This window comes from Bombina bombina, chromosome 7 (genome assembly GCF_027579735.1).
Source record: "Bombina bombina isolate aBomBom1 chromosome 7, aBomBom1.pri, whole genome shotgun sequence".
NCBI classification, from domain to species: Eukaryota; Metazoa; Chordata; class Amphibia; order Anura; family Bombinatoridae; genus Bombina; species Bombina bombina.
In genome coordinates, this window is record NC_069505.1 from 40,529,999 (window position 1) to 40,551,128 (window position 21,130).

At 40.2% G+C, this 21,130-nt stretch overlaps 1 protein-coding gene across 1 annotated transcript in view; it reads right to left on the reverse strand.

Annotated features, from left to right (window-relative positions):
• Nucleotides 1–21,130, reverse strand: part of STIP1 (stress induced phosphoprotein 1) — a 141,505-nt gene that overhangs the window by 109,845 nt on the left and 10,530 nt on the right. Inside the window, exons 5-8 of the mRNA XM_053689245.1 lie at nt 19,766–19,934; nt 19,377–19,503; nt 19,098–19,200; nt 18,890–19,010 (exon numbers count right to left, since the gene is read on the reverse strand). Of these exons, the coding sequence (XP_053545220.1) occupies nt 18,890–19,010; nt 19,098–19,200; nt 19,377–19,503; nt 19,766–19,934 (520 nt within the window). The remainder of the gene's footprint in view (nt 1–18,889; nt 19,011–19,097; nt 19,201–19,376; nt 19,504–19,765; nt 19,935–21,130) is intronic.

A 21,130-nucleotide genomic window follows, 5' to 3' on the forward strand; every position in this document is an offset into this window, starting at 1 on the left:
ACAATAATTCCCAGAGAAAATAGGTCTTTTAAACAGTTTAAAAAGGCCTCCTTTATTTGGTTTGAGGACAGTCTTGACAGGAGAAATGTGCCCCTTGGAGGGCAAGACTTGAATCCCATCCTGTAACCCTGGGATATTATGCCCACTGTCCAAGGGTCTGGGACATCTTATATCCAGGCGTGACCAAAAAAAAAAAAAAAAAAAAAAAAGGAGGAAGCCTGCCCCCCACCAGATACACACTGGGATCGGGGGTGGAACCTTCATGCTAAGTCAGCAGAAGGCTTCTTGTTTTCCCTTGTTCCAGGGTTGGTTGGATTTCCAAGAAGATCTGGGTTAATCTGGTTTGGAAGAGGAAGACGGACCTTTAACGTTATGAAAGAAATGAAAATATAAGAGGTCTGACGACCTCTAGGTCTATTTTTCTTGTGCTCTATAGGAATTGTAGTTATCTTAGCAAGAGTTGAAATAGCTCCTTCAACCTTAGGTACAGTGCGTCATGAGTCAACAACAGGAAACTTTTTTAAAAACAGGGGAAGGGGAAAGAGGAACCCCTGTCTTATACCATTCCTGAGCTATACTTTCAGACATATTCCTTGGAACAGGAAAAAATTCCTCACAAGATGGAGAATCATACTCTATCCAGTTTAGAAGACAGTAGGGTTGGCAGCAACTTAAGGTTCAGAGTCATCTAACGTAGCTAGGACCGCCTTCAATAATAACCGGAGGTGTTCAAGCTTAAATCTAAAATTTACTTCTTCAGATTCTAAAGATTTTTCTGCTAAAGAGTCAAAGTCTGAGATCTCACCTTTAGAAGCTACTGAATAATTATCCTATTTAGAACTGCATTAGCCACTCTTGATCAGTTGTCTGGAGTCAGGAACCTTTGTATCAGGCAAACGTCTAGATTTTTCTCTTGCGCTTACACCCAAGGAAGGGAAAGCAAATAAAGCCACTGTAACAGCAAAGGAAACCTGAGCGGCAATATCCCCAGGTAAATAAACACCCCCAGGAGGTTGAGAGGACACATAAGGCACAGTATGAGAAACTACTAAGGCTTGGGACATTTGAGGCAAAAGCTGAGGCATGTCACGCACAGCATAATCCTGAGAGACAGTTGGCTCAGAAGGGAGTAATTTATCCTTAAATTTTAAAGGTTTTAGCTAAACAAGAGGAGCAAAATTGCATAGGAAGAACAATTTGAGCCTCTAAGCATAATAAACAAACATGTATCCATAGAAATGGACCGATTCTGTTCAGAGTCCATGCTATGGAGTAAAAAGGTCCCACTAGTAAAAAATAAAATTTACAAAAATGTATTATTCAGTGTGTATAATAACAAATTAATTATTCATGGCGCATAAAATGAAAACAAACATTAAATACGTTATAGAATAAAATCCTTTGATTGCCTGAGGCGCCTACCTGTCAGAGAGGAAAAACTAAACTCCTTGTAGAGATTTCCTCTCCTCTGAGACGATCCGTAGAAGACTAAAAGCAGACATAAGAAAAAAACTTCTAACTGCACATCCTTTGCTCTGAAGCACAAGATTGCAGTCGTCTACAACTGCTCCGCAAAACCGGAAGTGCGGATCACGTGATCGGAACTGATATTTTCAACAAAGGAAAAAAAAAAAAAAGTGTGAAAATGCTTTCAGTTAACAAAAAAAAAAAAAAAAACTGCTTTCCATATTAATCAGACTTTTCCTTGTATATCAGGCAAACGTCTAGAAATATAAAAGCCCTCAAGTTAGGATATTAAATTAAATAAACTTCCCATCAAAAATTAGAGAAAAGGTTACGAAATAAGGGATATCCTTAATTTTAACCTCCTACATCCCTTAGCCAAGGTGTCCTGCTCATACTAATAAGTGCCATATTTGATTAAGAGAAATAGTGTCCCCAATATGAATCTTTAAACTATAAGGATTATTAAGACCCAGAAAGGATCGGTTTTAAAATTAGGATTAACTTCTTAAATGCTGCAGTCCTTCTGTACCTAAAAGGCAAAAAGCCTTTATCTTAGATCCAATTGCATGATAGATGCGGATCCTTGTGTGGTAGGCGCTTCACTCCCTGTCATAGACCTGTATGAAAAGAAAAATGTATGCTTACCTGATAAGTTTCTTTTTAGACACAATGAGTCTTGCCTCCTGCTGACCAGGAGGTGAATATCCCACAAGGATGAAATCCGTGGACTCATCCTGTCTTTAAAAATAAAGAACAGAGTAACTGTTAAACAGCAAAGGCTAAGGGATAGCAGCAAGAGTCTGGAGCTCCGTGCAAAAACTGCCTTAAGACACAAAATTCCTTGGGGTTTCTCCCTGACTTTTGGCTCCCCTCACGCCTGATACCCTTTCCTAGGCAGATTAAGCTGTCCGGAGTTGGGAGGACTTTTTTTTTTTTTTCACAAGTTCCCACAGGGTTCAGAGGAGTTAAACATTTCTCCACCACCGCAGTCCCACTGAGAACTCCAACGCTGGACAGGCGCTGCATCCTACCTATCTGAGATACCGGATCGTTCTGGGACAGAAGCCTTGCCTCACAGGGACATAGAGAACAAAGGCGATATTAATCACACAGAGGAAGTGGAATAGGGACGCCATAAAACGCTCAGCGTGGCGCCGATCCGACGCAGCTTGTCAGGATCGCATGGTGACTGGCATCTGCAAATACCCCTCTACACATCATCATCTCTGCTCCGGTCCTACTGGGGTTAACTGCTGGACCTTACCTGACCCGGGTCTGATGAGTGGCTCAGTCGAGACTTTCGGGCGAGAAAGTTGCGGACGCCATCTTGGTTCACTACGCATCTGCTGAGAGGGCGGTTCAGCAAGCCCCAGAACTGAAAGGCCGGTAACGTATAACAGGCACATCCAATTAAGGTGTTTGCTTAGCTGGCTCTTCTATACTCTTTAAAACCTGGGTCATATATAGACTGCCTTGCCCGGCTTTATGTTGCCTAGGCCCCCTGATCTATCACTGCCGGGTAACACTGTTGGGATAGTCTGGCACTTTGCTTCAGTGGTACCCACGTGTGCCCCTCTACTCCCTTAGTGGCGCGCCCTGCAAGATTGAACCAAATAATTGCCCTCTGATAACCTGGGATCACTGGTGGGGTTGAAGTGAGGAACAGAACTCACAGCTAACTCTTCATCTGCAGAGACTTTAACACAAGGTCTCATATTGAAGCTACTCTGAGATGTATCGTCCCCCCCTAAATAAATATCAATAATTTTACATTGACCCGCTTCTGTAATCCAACCAGAGGTATAGGGGTAAATGATTCTTGCCACGGTCATGGTATAATTCATCAGCTGTGGGAACAAAGTGTTGCTGAGTTACTGCGTTACAGGTCCGGTCCAAGTGAAACTGCAGGACCTTGATTTGAGTTGGAGACTTGTAACAGCATCAAAGGCTTATACAGGTTGTGAACATCGCCATTGCTGGTTTCCCCCAGATCATATATCACAGCTGACACTTCACTAGACTTATTTGGAGAGGACATACTCTGATGCTCTGGGCCCAGGGTTGACTTTCCTTTCGTGCATCACACTCTGAGGAACCTGCCAGCTGGCATATAACTAAAGTCTCCCAGAAAGTTTGTGCCTGCTGATATATTGTGATTTATGGTTCAGATTTTTACTGCCCTGTGACTGTTATATGTGTTGCACAAAGGTGATATGCGAACCTAGAATTTTGTTTAGGATTGATGTGCACTGTATGTCATGCCTTGTTTCGTATGGATGCCTAAGTGATTTGTCTGTATATGCCTGACTACCTGCATTCTTAACACACTGAATATTTGCAGGGAATAGCTTGCTGCTGACATTGTTCAATTTGGAGGGGGGGCAGCTTGCAGGGGTTGGTCTGTTACCTTTCAACTGCTAGAGTGTTACAAATATTGGATGTATATCATATTTTACAGAGTACAGAGTTTATGTGTATGGAGAAATATCTTATTCAAGACCCAATGGCGAGTCGTAATAAGAATGCTGAACGTAGAGCCAAACAGGGACTAGACACTGTAAGCCAGGGACCTTCTTATGAAATCCAGCAGGAGACCTCTTTGCTTGACCCGCACCCTATTGTTAAACAAATCTCCACTTTGCTCCTGCCCAAGATAGAAAATCTGCAGAAAGGGGTAGACACCTTAGCAGAAGAGGTGAAACAGTTCTCCACGAGAGTAACTGAGGCGGAGACAAGGATCTCTGACCTTGAAGATACGCAGATTGTTAATACTAGTAAACTGGAGGCATTAGAAAAACATAATTTATGCTTACCCGATAAATTTATTTCTCTTGTGGTGTATCCAGTCCACTGATCATCCATTACTTGTGGGATATTCTCCTTCCCAACAGGAAGTTGCAAGAGGACACCCACAGCAGAGCTGCTATATAGTATACAAATATCTAACAGCGCTCAACCTACTTCCTTATGGCTCCTGGATATGGGGTATCTAGCTTACCCTGATTAGAACACAAAAAACAAACAACAAATAATCCAAGAGCGCCAACTAGAGGCAAAGGAAGATTCTAAATAATAGATCAATGATAATCAGACATTTATTTAACATATAATTAATAGCATGGATCCATGTAACATATATACTAAAAATATAATTGTAGAAAATAATAACATGCAAATGAAAAATATAAAAAACAATATTAAAAAACAAATAATGTCACCAATTACGGAGATAAACGAAACGTGAGTCACATGAAAGGATCTCTAGAAGAAGGATAAGGAAGTCCAATAAATAAGTTATATATTTTTTTTTATACCAAGGGATTTATACATTTATTAAAAGTCAAGTGAAGAAATCCAGTGAAAAAATTGAAAATAAACTGATGTGAAAAAATTATGTGAAAAAAAATTGTGTATATATATATATATATATATATATATATATATATATATATATATATATATATATATATATATATATATATATATATATATATATATAAAAATGTGAAAAAGATAAAAATAAAAGTTAAAATAAAAAATAAAAGCGGGGGACCCCCAAAAAAGTTAATATAAAAATAATATAAAATGAAAAATTGTAAATAGTGTTAAAAATAGTGTTAAAAATAAGGGTGTGTGAAAAAAAAGTGTTTGAAAATCAAAAATAGTATATGTAAATTGAAAAAGTAGGGTATATAAATAATCCAAGTTAAAATTGTCAGTTATTAAATGCTAATGAATATTCCCCTCCTTATGAATGTATCCATGTGACTGATGATGATAAATTCTTTTGGCTGGATGACTTTGCTTTTCCTTTCAATATTAACTTTGGTAAATTATCCCTGTAAATTAAAAAAATAACATGCAATAATGTCTCAGAGTGTAAAAAATAATGAAATAATGTGAGTTGTGAAATGTGTTTTAAGATTTTTTCTATTTATTGTGATTTTATGCTATCTTGTAATGTATCTCAATATCCCACTAAAGGACAATTAATGTATATATTTTTATTTTTGGGTCTTATTAAACTATTATTGCTCATCCTATTATCAATATGTTCCAATATATATTTTATGACTAAACCTTATATAGATCTTATACAACCAAGATATACTTATTAGATACATTTGTCCATGTATCGCCTTTGGATATTTTGTACCATACAATGCCCCTATTGAATTACATGTATCGCTATTTACAAAAACCCGCAATGGAAATACCGAAACCGGAAGTATATAAAACCGGAAGTAAACAAACATGACGTCACTTCTGGTCCGACACTCACGTGTGTAGAAACGGAGCGATCAGTGATACATATCATTAACAGATTGGCCATCAGTGTGATAGAACTCCTTACCTGTTCTAATTAATCGACTGAAACAAAGCCCAACTATTAACACAAAGGGCACTAAAAAAGTTGAACAATACTGTATGGGAAAAATACTATTTCCAAAATGGAAATATAATATTAAGAGAACTTCCGGGTCATTTTTGGCACTAAAATTACGATAATTCATTGGTTTATGATACATACAAATAGAGCCACCAACACTCACCCTTAGATAGTCTTGAGAAAGGCCTGTTAAAGAGGCCGAAACGCGTTGACAATTTGGTGAGCATTATTTCATTATTTTTTACACTCTGAGACGTTATTGCACTAGGTTATTTTTTTAATTTACAGGGATAATTTACCCAAGTTAATATTGAAAGGAAAAGCAAAGTCATCCAGCCAAAAGAATTTATCATCATCACTCACATGGATACATTCATAAGGAGGAATATTCATTAACATTTAATAACTGACACTTTTAACTTGGATTATTTATATACCCTACTTTTTCAATTTACATATACTATTTTTGATTTTCAAACACTTTTTTTCACACACACTTATTTTTAACACTATTTACAATTTTTCATTTTATATTAACTTTTTTGGGGGTCCCCCGCTTTTATTTTTTATTTTTATTTTAATATATATATATATATATATATATATATATATATATATATATATATATATATATATATATATATATATACACACACACAATTTTTTCATATCAATTTTTTCACATAATTTTTTCACGCAGATTGTTTCTTTGATTTATCAGTTTATTTTCACTTTTTTTCATCGGATTTCTTCACTGGATTTCTTCACTGGATTTCTTCACTGGATTTCTTCACTGGATTTCTTCACTGGATTTCTTCACTGGATTTCTTCACTGGATTTCTTCACTGGATTTCTTCACTGGATTTCTTCACTGGATTTCTTCACTGGATTTCTTCACTGGATTTCTTCACTGGATTTCTTCACTGGATTTCTTCACTGGATTTCTTCACTGGATTTCTTCACTGGATTTCTTCACTGGATTTCTTCACTGGATTTCTTCACTGGATTTCTTCACTGGATTTCTTCACTGGATTTCTTCACTGGATTTCTTCACTGGATTTCTTCACTGGATTTCTTCACTGGATTTCTTCACTGGATTTCTTCACTGGATTTCTTCACTGGATTTCTTCACTGGATTTCTTCACTGGATTTCTTCACTGGATTTCTTCACTGGATTTCTTCACTGGATTTCTTCACTGGACTTATAATAAATATATATTTTTTACACCAAGGGATTTATACAACTTATTTATTGGACTTCCTTATCCTTCTAGAGATCATTTCATGTGACTCACATTTCGTTTATCTCCGTAATTGGTGACATTTGTTTTTTAATATTTTTCATTTGCATGTTATTTTCTACAATTATATTTTTAGTATATATGTTACATGGATCCATGCTATTAATTATATGTTAAATAAATGTCTGATTATCATTAATCTATTTGTTAGAATCTTCCTTTGCCTCTAGTTGGCGCTCTTGGATTATTTGTTGTTTTTTGAGAGCTGCTATATAGCTCCTCCCCTAACTGCCATATCCAGTCATTCGACCGAAAACAAGCAGAGAAAGGAGAAACCATAAGGTGCAGTGGTGACTGTAGTTTAAAATTAAAAAATACCTGTCTTAAAATGACAGGGCGGGCCGTGGACTGGATACACATAAATTATGTTTTCTCTTGTAAATAATCCATTACTTGTGGGATACCAATACCAAAGCTAAAGTACACGGATGAAGGGAGGGACAAGGCAGGTACTTAAACGGAAGGTACCACTGCCTGTAAGACCTTTCTCCCAAAATTAGCCTCCGAAGAAGCAAAAGTATCAAATTTATAGAATTTTGAAAAGGTATGAAGCGAAGACCAAGTCGCCGCTTTGCAAATCTGTTCAACAGAAGCCTCATTTTTAAAGGCCCATGTGGAAGCCACAGCTCTAGTAGAATGAGCTGTAATCCTTTCAGGAGGCTGCTGGCCAGCAGTCTCATAAGCTAAGCGGATTATACTTCTTAACCAAAACGAAAGATATTTTGGCCTCTCCTCTGTCCAGAGTAGACAACAAACAAAGCAGATGTTTGACGAAAATCCTTAGCTGCTTGTAAATAATACTTTAAAGCACAAACCACGTCAAGATTGTGTAATAGACGTTCCTTCTTTGAAGAAGGATTAGGACATAATGATGGAACAACAATCTCCTGATTGATATTCTTATTAGATACCCCCTTAGGTAAAAACCCAGGTTTGGTACGCAGAACTACCTTATCTGCATGGAAGATCAGATAAGGAGAATCACATTGTAAGGCAGATAACTCGGAAACTCTACGAGCCGAGGAAATAGCTACCATAAGGTCCTGTCTCAGCGGCAGAGTCCCTGGTGGAAAGGATGACATGTCCACCAGATCTGCATACCAAGTCCTGCGTGGCCACGCAGGCCCTATCAAGATCACCGATGCTCTCTCCTGCTTGAGTTTGGCAATCAGACGAGGGAGCAGAGGAGACGGTGGAAACACATAAGCCAGGTTGAAGGACCAAGGCGCTGCTAGAGCATCTATCAGCGTTGCCTTGGGGTCCGTGGACCTGGATCCGTAACAAGGAAGCTTGGCGTTCTGGCGAGACGCCATGAGATCCAGTTCTGGTTTGCCCCAACGATGAATCAATTGTGCAAACACGTCCGGATGGAGCTCCCACTCCCCCGGATGAAAAGTCTGTCGACTTAGAAAATCCGCCTCCCAGTTCTCTACACCTGGGATATGGATAGCTGATAGGTGGCAAGAGTGAATCTCTGCCCAGCGAATTATCTTTGAGACTTCTAACATCGCTAGGGAACTCCTTGTTCCCCCTTGATGGTTGATGTAAGCCACAGTCGTGATGTTGTCCGACTGAAATCTGATGAACCTCATTGTCGCTAGCTGAGGCCAAGCCTGAAGAGCATTGAATATCGCTCTTAGTTCCAGAATGTTTATTGGAAGGAGTGTCTACTCCTGAGTCCACGATCCCTAAGCCTTCAGGGAGTTCCAGACTGCCCCCCAGCCTAGAAGGCTGGAATCTGTCGTTACAATTGTCCAATCTGGCCTGCAAAAGGTCAGCCACCAGAGAAGAGAATCCCTGGTCTCTTGATCCAGATTTAGTAGAGGGGACAAATCTGTAATCCCCATTCCACTGACTGAGCATGCATAGTTGCAGCGGTCTGAGATGTAGGCGTGCAAACGGCACTATGTTCATTGCCGCTACCATTAAGCCGATTACTTCCATACACTGAGCCACCGAAGGGCAAGAAGTGGAATAAAGAACACGGCAGGAATTTAGAAGTTTTGATAACCTGGACTCCGTCAGGTAAATCCTCATTTCTACAGAATCTATTAGAGTTCCCAGAAAGGAGACTCTTGTGAGAGGGGATAGAGAACTCTTTTCTTCGTTCACCTTCCACCCATGCGACCTCAGAAATGCCAGAACTATGTCCGTATGAGACTTGGCAATTTGACGCCTGTATTAGAATGTCATCTAAATAAGGGGCCACTGCTATGCCCCGCGGTCTTAGGACCGCCAGAAGTGACCCCAGAACCTTCGTAAAGATTCTTGGGGCTGTAGCTAACCCAAAGGGAAGAGCTACAAACAGGTAATGCCTGTTCAGGAAGGCAAACCTGAGAAACCGATGATGATCTTTGTGAATCAGAATGTGAAGATAAGCATCCTTTAAATCCACTGTAGTCATGTATTGACCCTCCTGGATCATAGGTAGGATGGTACGAATAGTCTCCATCTTGAATGATGGAACTCTGAGGAATTTGTTTAAGATCTTTAGATCCAAAATTGGTCTGAAGGTTCCCTCTTTTTTGGGAACCACAAACAGATTTGTATAAAATCCCTGTCCTTGTTCCACCTGTGGAACTGGATGGATCACTCCCATAACTAGGAGGTCTTGAACACAGTGTAAGAATGTCTATCTGGTTTGCAGATAATTGTGAAATCTCCCTTTTGGAGGAGAAGCTTTGAAGTCCAGAAGATATCCTTGGGATATCATTTCCAACGCCCAGGGATCCTGGACATCTCTTGCCCAAGCCTGGGCGAAGAGCGAAAGTCTGCCCCCTACTAGATCCGTTACCGGATAGGGGGCTGATACTTCATGCTGTCTTAGGGGCAGCAGCAGGCTTTTTGGCCTGCTTACCTTTGTTCCAGGTCTGGTTAGGTCTCCAGACCGACTTGGACTGGGCAAAAGTTCCCTCTTGTTTTGCATTAGAGGAAGTTGATGCCGTACTCGCCTTGAAGTTTCGAAAGGCACGAAAATTAGTCTGTTTGGCCCTTGATTTGGACCTATCCTGAGGAAGGGCATGACCTTTTCCTCCAGTGATATCAGAAATGATCTCCTTCAAACCAGGCCCGAATAGGGTTTGCCCCTTGAAGGGAATGTTAAGCAGCTTAGACTTTGAAGTGATGTCAGCTGACCATGATTTAAGCCATAGCGCCCTGCGCGCTTGAATAGCAAAACCAGAATTTTTAGCCGTTAGTTTAGTCAAATGAACAATGGCATCAGAAATAAAAGAATTGGCTAGCTTAAGTGCTCTAAGCTTGTCAAGTATGTCATCCAATGGAGTCTCTACCTGTAAAGCCTCTTCCAGAGACTCAAACCAGAAAGCCGCAGCAGCAGTGACTGGGGCAATGCATGCAAGGGGCTGTAGAATAAAACCTTGTTGAATAAACATTTTCTTAAGGTAACCCTTTAACTTTTTATCCATTGGATCTGAGAAAGCACAACTGTCCTCGACAGGGATAGTAGTACGCTTAGCTAGGGTAGAAACTGCTCCCTCCACCTTAGGGACTGTCTGCCATAAGTCCCGTGTGGTGGCATCTATTGGAAACATTTTCTTAAAAATAGGAGGGGGAGAGAACGGCACACCTGGTCTATCCCATTCCTTAGTAATAATTTCTGTAAACCTTTTAGGTATTGGAAAAACATCAGTGCACACCGGCACTGCATAGTATTTGTCCAATCTACACAATTTTTCTGGCACTGCAATTGTATCACAGTCATTCAGAGCAGCTAAAACCTCCCTGAGCAACACGCGGAGGTGTTCAAGCTTAAATTTAAATGTAGACATATCAGAATCAGGTTAAATCTTTTTCCCCCCGGAGTCAGAAACATCACCCACAGAAAGAAGCTCTCCTTCCTCAGCTTCTGTATATTGTGAGGGAGTATCAGACATAGCTCTTAAAGTGGCAGTATGCTCTGTATTTCCTCTAACTCCAGAGCTGTCTTGCTTTCCTCTAAACCCAGGTAGTCTGGATAATACCGTTGACAGGGTATTATCCATGACCGCCGCCATGTCTCGTAAAGTAAACGCTATGGGCGCACTAGATGTACTTGGCACCATTAGAGCGCGAGTCCCTTGAGCGTGAGTCAAAGGGTCTGACACGTGGGGCGAGTTAGTCGCATAACTTCCCCCTCGTCAGATTCCTCTGGTGATAATTTTTTTAAAGACAGAATATGATCTTTATTGCTTAAAGTGAAATCAGTACATTTGGTACACATTCTAAGAGGGGGTTCCACCATGGCTTCTAAACATAATGAACAAGGAGGTTCCTCTATGTCAGACATGTTTAAACAGACTAGCAATGAGACCAGCAAGCTTGGAAAACTCTTTCAATCAAGTTAACAAGCAAAAAATAAAAACAGTACTGTGCCTTTAAGAGAAACAAATTGTCAGAATTTGAAAAACAGAGAAAAAAGGCAGTAAATCAAACACAATTTTTACAGTGTGTATAATAAGCTAACAGAGAATTTCACCCACTTGCAAATGGATGATTAACCCCTTAGTTCAAAAAAACTAATAAAAAAAAAAAGATAGACTTTTTTAACAGCACACCAAACTGCCACAGCCTTGCTGTGGGCCTACCTTCCCCAACAAACAATTTTGGAAAGCCTAAGAGCTCTTGAGAGAGGTCCTATAGCATTCAGGGGACTCCTGGAGGAAGCTGGATGTCTCAGTCTGTAAAAGTTACTGCGCAAAAAAGCGCTAAATTAGGCCCCTCCCACTCATAGTAACACAGTGGAAAGCCTCAGGAAACTGTTTCTAGGCAAATTTAAGCCAGCCATGTGGAAAAAAAAAAAAACTAGGCCCCAATAAAGTTTTATCACCAAAGTATATATAAAAATGTTTAAACATGCCAGCAAACGTTTTATATTGCAAATCTATAAGAGTATTACCTCAGAAAGTAAGCATGATACCAGTCGCTATTAAATCACTGTATTCAGGCTTACCTTACATAAATCTGATATCAGCAGCATTTTCTAGAAAAAATTTTAACTGCACATATCTCATAGCAGGATAACCTGCACGCCATTCCCCCGCTGAAGTTACCTCTCTCTTCAGTCATGTGTGAGAACAGCAATGGATCTTAGTTACAACCTGCTAAGATCATAGAAATCACAGGCAGATTCTTCTATTTTCTGCCTGGGACAAAATAGTACAACTCCGGTACCATTTAAAAATAACAAACTTTTGATTGAAGAAAAAAAACCAACTACGTTACACCACTTCTCTCTTACTACCTCCATGCTTGTTGAGAGTTGCAAGAGAATGACTGGATATGGCAGTTAGGGGAGGAGCTATATAGCAGATCTGCTGTGGGTGATCCTCTTGCAACTTCCTGTTGGGAAGGAGAATATCCCACAAGTAATGGATGATCCGTGGATTGGACACACCTTACAAGAGAAAACACTCCATGGCTCTGCAGCAAAAACTTGATGACCTCGAGAATTGCTCAAGGCGCAATAATGTCCGCCAATTGGGGCTCCCCGAGTCGATAAAACCAACAGATATCTTAAAATTTGTAGAAACTGTTCTCCCATCATTGCTAAATATCCTCTCTGACGGCCTTGTAGGCAGTGTTGAGAGGGCTCATAGGGTAGATCCAGAAAGGTCTGCTATGGACCACGATGCCCAACCTCGCCCAGTCATAATTAAGTTCCTCCATTTCCAAACTAAACTTACCATTTTGAGGGCCTATAGAAGGGTGAATGCTTTAACTTTTGAAAACTCCAAACTCCTGTTATTCCAGGATTACTCAGTAGACCTAATGAAAAGACGCAGAGAATTCTCCTCAATATGCTCTAGACTCCACCGAGAGGGCAGACAGGCTTATTTACTTTATCCGGCCAAGCTTAAGATCTCCACCCCCAGGGGCCCTACATTTTTTGACTCTCCGCAAACAGCACAAGAGTATCTAGATGTAGAAAATGGGTCCAGGAGCAGGAGCCCTGGCCGTGCCAGGGGAGGTGAGGAGATTTAACAGGTTTGCAATAACTATACTTTTTTTTCACTATAGAGAATTGAATGGCTTTATTGGCCAAAAATGTGAGGGTGTTGCCTGGAGCTTGGGCAACTTCCCAAAGGTTTGATATATTCCGTTTGTATATATGTTTGTTGTTTTGGTTACTATTAGAGTCTGGGAAACATCAAAGAGAACGTTTAGCATATGTTTACTTTGTAGGTTCACTCTTAATGCTCATGCCCTTCAAATACATCTGCCCTGAGGACACAGAATTCTTTTTCCATGTTTGCCTACTAGGGGATTACCTTGGGTTGTTGAATGAACCCTTGATAGGGATTCTAAGTGGGGAAATGTTCAATAGGATTGCTCAGATTATACAGCTAGTTATGTTCCTAGAAAGCATTGAAAAATGTGTGTCAAGTCAATTGTATCGTTGCATTGTAACTTATGGAACTTGTTTTTTTGCTTATATTTGTTTGCTAATCTGTTTACTGCATTCCCTCTACAGATTGCCAATGCTTGAAGGGTGCAGGAAGGAAGGAATCAATTGGGAGGTATGTGACAGCGTGAGGGTTTTCCTTATTCCACCCCCCCCCATTTTTTTTTTTTTCTCTCTCTCCTAGGTATCTCAATTAATATTACAATTTAATATATACTCTTGGAATGTGGGGGGTATCCACTCTATCAAGAGGAAGACCATACTTACTCAGTTAAGGGAAAAAAAAAAGGGGCAGACATAGCGTTTTTGCAGGAGACACACTTGACTGACATTGAACATACCAAATTGGAAAGGGACTGGGTTGGGAGAGCTGAATTTGCTTCCTATAAAAGAGTGCTAGTCGGGCAGTAGCGATTTTATTCGGGAAAAAAAAAAAAATTAGATCACACAGACACCACAGTGACCAAAGACCCTGACGGGCGATATATCATAGTGAACACCACGATTGCCAAAAAAAAAAATATATATACTTTATGTAATATCTATGCACCTAACCAGAAAGACAGGGCATTTTGGGAAAACCTGATCGGAGTTCTGACGCCAATTTTGGGCACTGCCCTCATTGTTGGAGGGGACTTCAACCTAACCCCCAACCCACAGTGTGACAGGCTAAGGGATACCTCTAGGAATAGTACTGGAGCGCATACTAAGTACAGTTGCAAATTTGAACTCAAGGTCTTCCAGGCCTTAACATCTTCATTGGATGTGATGGATATCTGGCGCAAACTGAACCCAGATGGAAAGGACTATACCTGTGTCTCTCGGGCCTCGCCCACCATGTCCCGCATTGATCTGTTTCTGACTTCCAATTCTTTGATAGCACAGATCATAGATGCCAAGATAGGTTAGGTGATCGTGTCCGATCATGCCCCTGTGGGACTGTTTCTTGATGCCCTCACCACACCGAGAGATCGGCGGACTCTTAGGTTTCCGCAATATTTAGTCACGTTTCGCATCACCAATGTACAACACCTATCAACGCCTGAGCTATTTTGGCAAACAACAAAAGTGGTGCTCACGGGAAATAACCTGGCATTCCTCTGCCGTAGAAAAAAAGTCCACGCGGAGAGATTGGAGAAGCTCAGGGAAGAATTGGCTGCCTCCTATCTTACCTATCGTAATGCACCTACATGGCAGCATCACCAAAACTACATGACTGTTAAGAATGAATATGATGCGCTTCTGGCCTACCAGGCGTCCCAAACACTTAAGAAACAGAGGTAAAATACTATAGGTATGGGGACAAGTCGGGTAGGTTACTGGCTTCTTTGGTGAATCTTAAAACTTCAGCACGCTGAGTTCCTGCCCTTAGGGATGTAGATAGAGTGGTCAGGGATAAAAAGCGAATTGCAGAGGCATTTGCCTCTTATTATAACCGACTTTACACCAGTGATCAGCACAGTTCGGAAGATATACTGAGAGACTTCTGGGGATCTGTCAAACTACCGCAGGTCTCAGAACATCTGAACAAGCTAAACGCTCCTATCTCTAGGGAGGAAGTGGATAAGACGATTATGTCTCTAGCCCTGGGTAAAGCAGCAGGCCCGGATGGGCTGCCTATTGAATTGTACAGGATGTTGAGGCCACAGGTTGTCCCTGTGCTAACAGATCTGTTTACAAGCTATTTTGCAGACGCAAAAGAACCGTCAAGTTCGTTCTCGGCAGCATATATCACGCTTATCCCTAAAGCGGGAAAAGATACTCTCTTCCCAGAATCTTATAGGCCGATTTCGCTGCTAAATGCGGACTACAAGATTCTCACGAAACTCCTGGCAGAACGCCTTAAATTTATATTACCTGAAATAATTCACGAAGACCAAACGAGTTTCATGCATGCGAGATTGTCTGTGATTAATGTACGGCGGGTGTTACAGGTAACGCAATACTTTTGGAGTAAGGGACGGAATGGAACGGACATGCAGCTACCGGAGGCCTTTTTGCTGTCCCTGGACGCGGAAAAGGCCTTAGATAGGGTTGAATGGGGTCACCTTTTCCAAACTATGACTCAGTTTAAATTTTCGGGGCCTTTTATTTCATTTCTCAAAAATCTTTACTCCTCTCCCATTGCCAACATTTGTGTCAATAATACATTTTCTTCTAATGTGACGCTAAGACGAGGCACTAGGCAGGGATGCCCCTTATCGCCATTACTATTCAACACTGCCCTAGAGCCTCTGGCTGTCAAACTGCGTCAGATATTCCCGGGTATCGATGTGGCAGGAGATCCTCCTGACATGATGCTGTTTGTACAAGACCCAAAAACCCACATCCCGTTTATTCTGAAGACCCTGCGTGACTTTGGCTCCTTTTCGGGGTACAAGGTCAATATGCAGAAATCTGAGATCTTGTGGCTGCACAGAAAACCTGGAATCACCCATGACTACCCGTTTGCGATAGCCTCTCAGAAAATAACTTACCTTGGCATTCAGATCCCTATGAACCCTAATAAGCTGTACTCAATAAATCTGTCTCCCTTATGCGCCAAAATGTGCAGTCTGATGAGAAGCTGGAAATCTCTTCCCTTATTGGCGGGTAGGGTTAGTCTAGTAAAAATGGTGATATTACCTCGAATCTTGTACCCGTTACGTATGCTGCCTTTGCTATTGACGAAATCAGATGTGAAATCACTAAATGCGGCAATGAGATATTTTGTTTGGAGAGGGGGTAAGCCTCGAATATCCGCTGATAAATTATGTCCTATCTTAAAGGAGGTCTTTCTCTACCAGACTTTAAATTATACAATTGGGCAGCACTGATCCGGCTTGTACTGGATTGGCAGGTGGGTACGCAACATTTTTATAAACCCAATCTGGAACAGGCAGTCCTGGGGGCACCTCTTTGGCATATCTACCACACATGGCGAAAACTGGAGCGGCTAAACTAGTAGGCATGAATTTGCTATATTGAGACCCGCTTAGGGCGTGGTATCAAGCACACAAGTTCTTGAAGAAGAACTGCCATAGCTCTGTGTTTCTTCCCCTTAACAATCCAGACTTCCCGGCGGGTCTAGATACGAAACCTTTTATTTACTGGGAGAAAATGGGTTTGCAGAGGATAGAGTTGTTACTGGAACCACCGACTCGCTCAGTGAAATCTTTTGCGGCCCTACAAAAGGAATTAATCTCCCAAATGCACACTTTTATGCCTACTTGCAGGCCCGGCATTATTTGAGCACATTGATTAGAGATAATCCAGACTTTTGGGAGGGTTCCCCTTTCCGACTTACACAATCTCTCTTCAAAATGGGTAGATTCTCGCTATCAGAAATATATCAGACCTTTCTGCAAAACAGGCTGCTGAAACTGCAACCAACCATCCTCCTGGGATGGGAGAAGGAAGGTATTTTGGGCATTACTGTGGATGAGGCTCGGGGGGCACTGGAAAAAGTTAGGAGGGCTACTCTCTGCAAACCTCAGAGAAACCCAAACCAAGTTTCTGCATAGAGCCTACCTAACTCCTAATAGACTGGCTAAATTGATACCTGACTGTCCTAATAGGTGTTCTAAGTGCTCTGCGAGGGCCCCTGGCCTGTTACACTATATATGGGACTGCCCAATGATAAGGCAATTTTGGTACCAGCTTCAATACTGGATAAATTAAAAAATGAATATCTCAATCTCTTAAACCCACTAATGTCCTATTTCTGAACTGGGGTGCACAATATAAACCATATGACTCGGAACTAACTCTGACTATCTTACTGGCACGGAAAAGTATACTAAATCACTGGACTAAGACGACTAGGCCAACTATGAAATATTTCTGCAACATGCTGAAAACACAGTTGTTTATAGAACAAGTAGATACTAGGGTTGATGTATGCAACAGGCTTAATCTCTTTTTAAGAAAATGGCGCAGATTGATTTTGACCTTCGAATTGCAGATTCAGAGACAGGTCCTATTACCATTCCAAAGTACCGACATATTTCTGTAAAGTTCCCTACGGGGAGAGTGGGCACATATACTTCACCCAACTGAAACCTAATGCTCAGGGAGTGAGATAGAATATCTTTTACCCCCCCCACCACCTTTTTTTTTTTCCTTTCTTTTTCTCCTCACGCTGCACAAGGGAAGAGGAATTGAATGGGTTTATATTTATAATACAAAGTTAGTACCCCAGAGTGGGGTAAGAGATCTTGTAGGTTATTTAAGGATTAGTTGGGAATGGGGGTGGGTTGGGATAAGTTTAATAATAATATAAAAAAAAAAAAATATGGGAGATAAATCACATGTGAGGAACCTAGGTGCTCTAGGCTCTTGAGAAATTTTTGAGTTATTTGAGAATTTATATGTTATGCGCAAATGAGAAATATTGAAGGTAATTCTCTGTGGAAATTGTATTGCCTGTTTCTGTTCCCGATTCCCCTGGGATCATATTTTGTGATGTATGATGCAATACTTGTTGTTCACATGTGTTTCTCTCAATAAAAAGAATATTAAAAAAAAAAAAAAAAGTAAAGCAAAGACTTCCTCGCCGCCTTTTAACTACTAAAAGCCACCAACTACTCTTACACAAGAGATTGACGTGGACACAGCTATACCCCAATCCTTGCTTGCAGGGAAAATTACCCATAGAAGGATTAAATATATTCAGATACCAACTTCGCACAACCTCCATTGAAAGAAGCAAAGAGAATGACTGGGGATTATGGGTAAGGCAGTTACATTAACAGCTTTGCTGAGGTGCTCTTTGCCTCCTCCTGCTGTCCAGGAGTTGAATATCACACCAGTATATGGAATGACGGTGTGGAATCTCCATGTTAGAAGAAAAGACAAAGTGCTTAATTTCAGTTTAAAATGAGAATGTTTTCTGGAAAATTTCAAAGTTAGTCCAATTTATATATATATATATATATATATATATATATATATATATATATATATATATATATATATATATATATATATATATATATATATATATATATATATATATATATACATACATACATACACACTTAATTTTTCACATGCTCATTAGGAACATATAAAAAAGTTGCATGTTTGGATAATGGAAGTATATTGGAATTTTGTTTCATCTAAATCATGAAACTTTAGTTGTGACTTTAGGGGTCCTTTGCTTTAAATATATTCTATTAAAATGTATTTAGGGTTTAATATCCCTTCAAAGATTTGCCTGATCATATGTAATAGTGCATAGAAATATTTTTTTTACAGTTATATTATTTGTATAAGTGCAACGGCTTAGTTCCTATAAAGTAGTGGGCACCACCTTATTAAAAGCACCTATAGCCGAGCTGCCTGTCTCACCTGTTGGCATTTCTTTAGCACCTCAGGGGTCCTGTGCTCCGCTAATGATTTGTTGTAGAACTGAATTGCCTCCTTGTACTTCTCCTCCTTCAAGTAAGAGTTTCCAACACGGGCATACGCTCTAGAAGCAGAAAGCCGTGTTAGATATATAAAAGGTCTTCGCTCGCTGACCCATTATTCCCCACGCAAATCATAAGTGCCCACTTACTTGGCTATTAGTCTGTAGTCTTCACGATTCTCTCTCCCTACTTCAATGGCCAGATCACACAACTCTCTGCACTTGGGGTAATCTGCCTTCTCGAAGTATACCGCTGAAAGAGGGGAGAACATTTAAGTCATGGAAAACTTCCAATACAAGGATAAAAATAGAATATTCATGCTTCATTCCTGAAGGTGGTCTTCAACTAAACACCAAGTTAAGGCAAAACTCCAAGGCAAGGCATGCTGTATTCACCCATACCCATCACTAGCACCCCAGGTCTCTTACCAGCCTCATTAGTGATATAAGTCATGTTTGTTGGATCCAGCTCCCGAGCCTGACCATAATGTTTCAGGGCCGTTTCAAAATCTTTTTTCTTGTAGGCTTCATTCCCCAGCTCTTTCTCTTTCAGGGCCTGTGAAAGAAATAAAATGCAGCAACATGACTTGAGGCTTTAACTGAATTTTAGGTTCCTGCTCCCTTTGCCCTGTCAATATGGAATTCTTATATTAAGTGCAATGGTTTTGCTAATTAAATCAAGGCTTGACAAACCCAGGCACCAACGGGTCGGTAGAGCCCAATTATTTTCCTCTTTGAAAAGGAGTGAGGTGAATGGCTAAAAGATGCATCTCATAATACCATGGTTTCACTGACACTGCTGGGCATGAATTTCTCACCTGTTTTTTATTCTCCGGCAGGTCTTCCTCCATTGGTTCAGGTTTGGTCTCTTTTTTGAATTGTGGGGGAGGTGGTGCTGGGGGCTCTTCCTCCTCATCATCAACAGTGCCAAGATCTACACCCAGAAGAACACTAAGAGTAGCCATCACTCGAGGGTCTTGCAATTTCCTGGAGAAGCAAAAAAATTAAATATAGTTATTTGCACTCTCATATGTGCAGTTCGCACTCTCTGGTCTTCAACTCAGTCAGTAATATAATTTATTATTGTAATTTGTAACATTACAGCCAGCAATCCCTTATTCAGAAAAAAGGGTCAAATGGCAAACAGTAAATTTGACCCTTTTTTCTGGAAAAGGAGACTAGAAAAGGAGTTGTGTGACTCAATATACTGCTATAGATTTTGCCTAGGCATTTTGGAGTGATGCACCAAATTTTGACATTTGGCATTCGCAAATGAAATGAATGGCCAACATAGCTGCAGCAACAAAATTAATTTTATTCTCTCACCACTTGCTCGGACTGGCAACTTGCTACTACTTTTTGTGTCACTAATTTGTAACCCCTTAACGGCCACAACATACCCTGTACACTGCTGGTCGTTAAGGGATCGTCTGTGTAAAATAGCGGCAAGACAGCACTATTGAAAAAGTGTCACCCCCATAGAAAGACCAGCAACATACAGGGTACATTGCTGGTTGTTAAGGGGTTAATAAATATGGAGCTAAATTATATGGACATTTCTCACTTCTGTTGTATGACAGCATAAAATACGTTCAACTTTAATTTAAATAATAAATTCATACTTCATTCTGAAAGTCACAGTATCAGAAATATCTTACAACATCAATGCAATAAAATGTAAGTCTGAACATTTCCCTTATAGCTAGACGCTATGGTCATAAAAAGTTATATCACATGGCTGTAAAGATCATGACATTTCCATAAGAATGTAATTTTAGATTTGGAAGCAAAATGATCTGTCCCTCAAATAGAGGAAGAGATTACATAAGAAAACACAACACCCATTCCTTTATAGAAACAAAAACAAAGGTTTATATATTCAGTATATAAAGAACTATTTTAAAACAAACATATTTTCAGGCTAATGTTAGATGTAATACTGTAATCAAAAAGAACATTAACTGTTTAGGTCCCTTTAAAAAGGATAGCGCACACAATTTTATTAAAAAACAAAAAATACAAAAACAAACATCATCTAAATGTGCACAATCATTTTATATGCACACAGTGAGGCACCAGCTCCTACTGAGCATGTGCAAGAATTCACGGAACATATATGCATTTTGAGATTGGCTGATGGCTGTAACATGATTCAGTGAGTGAAAATAGAACTTTATAATCGG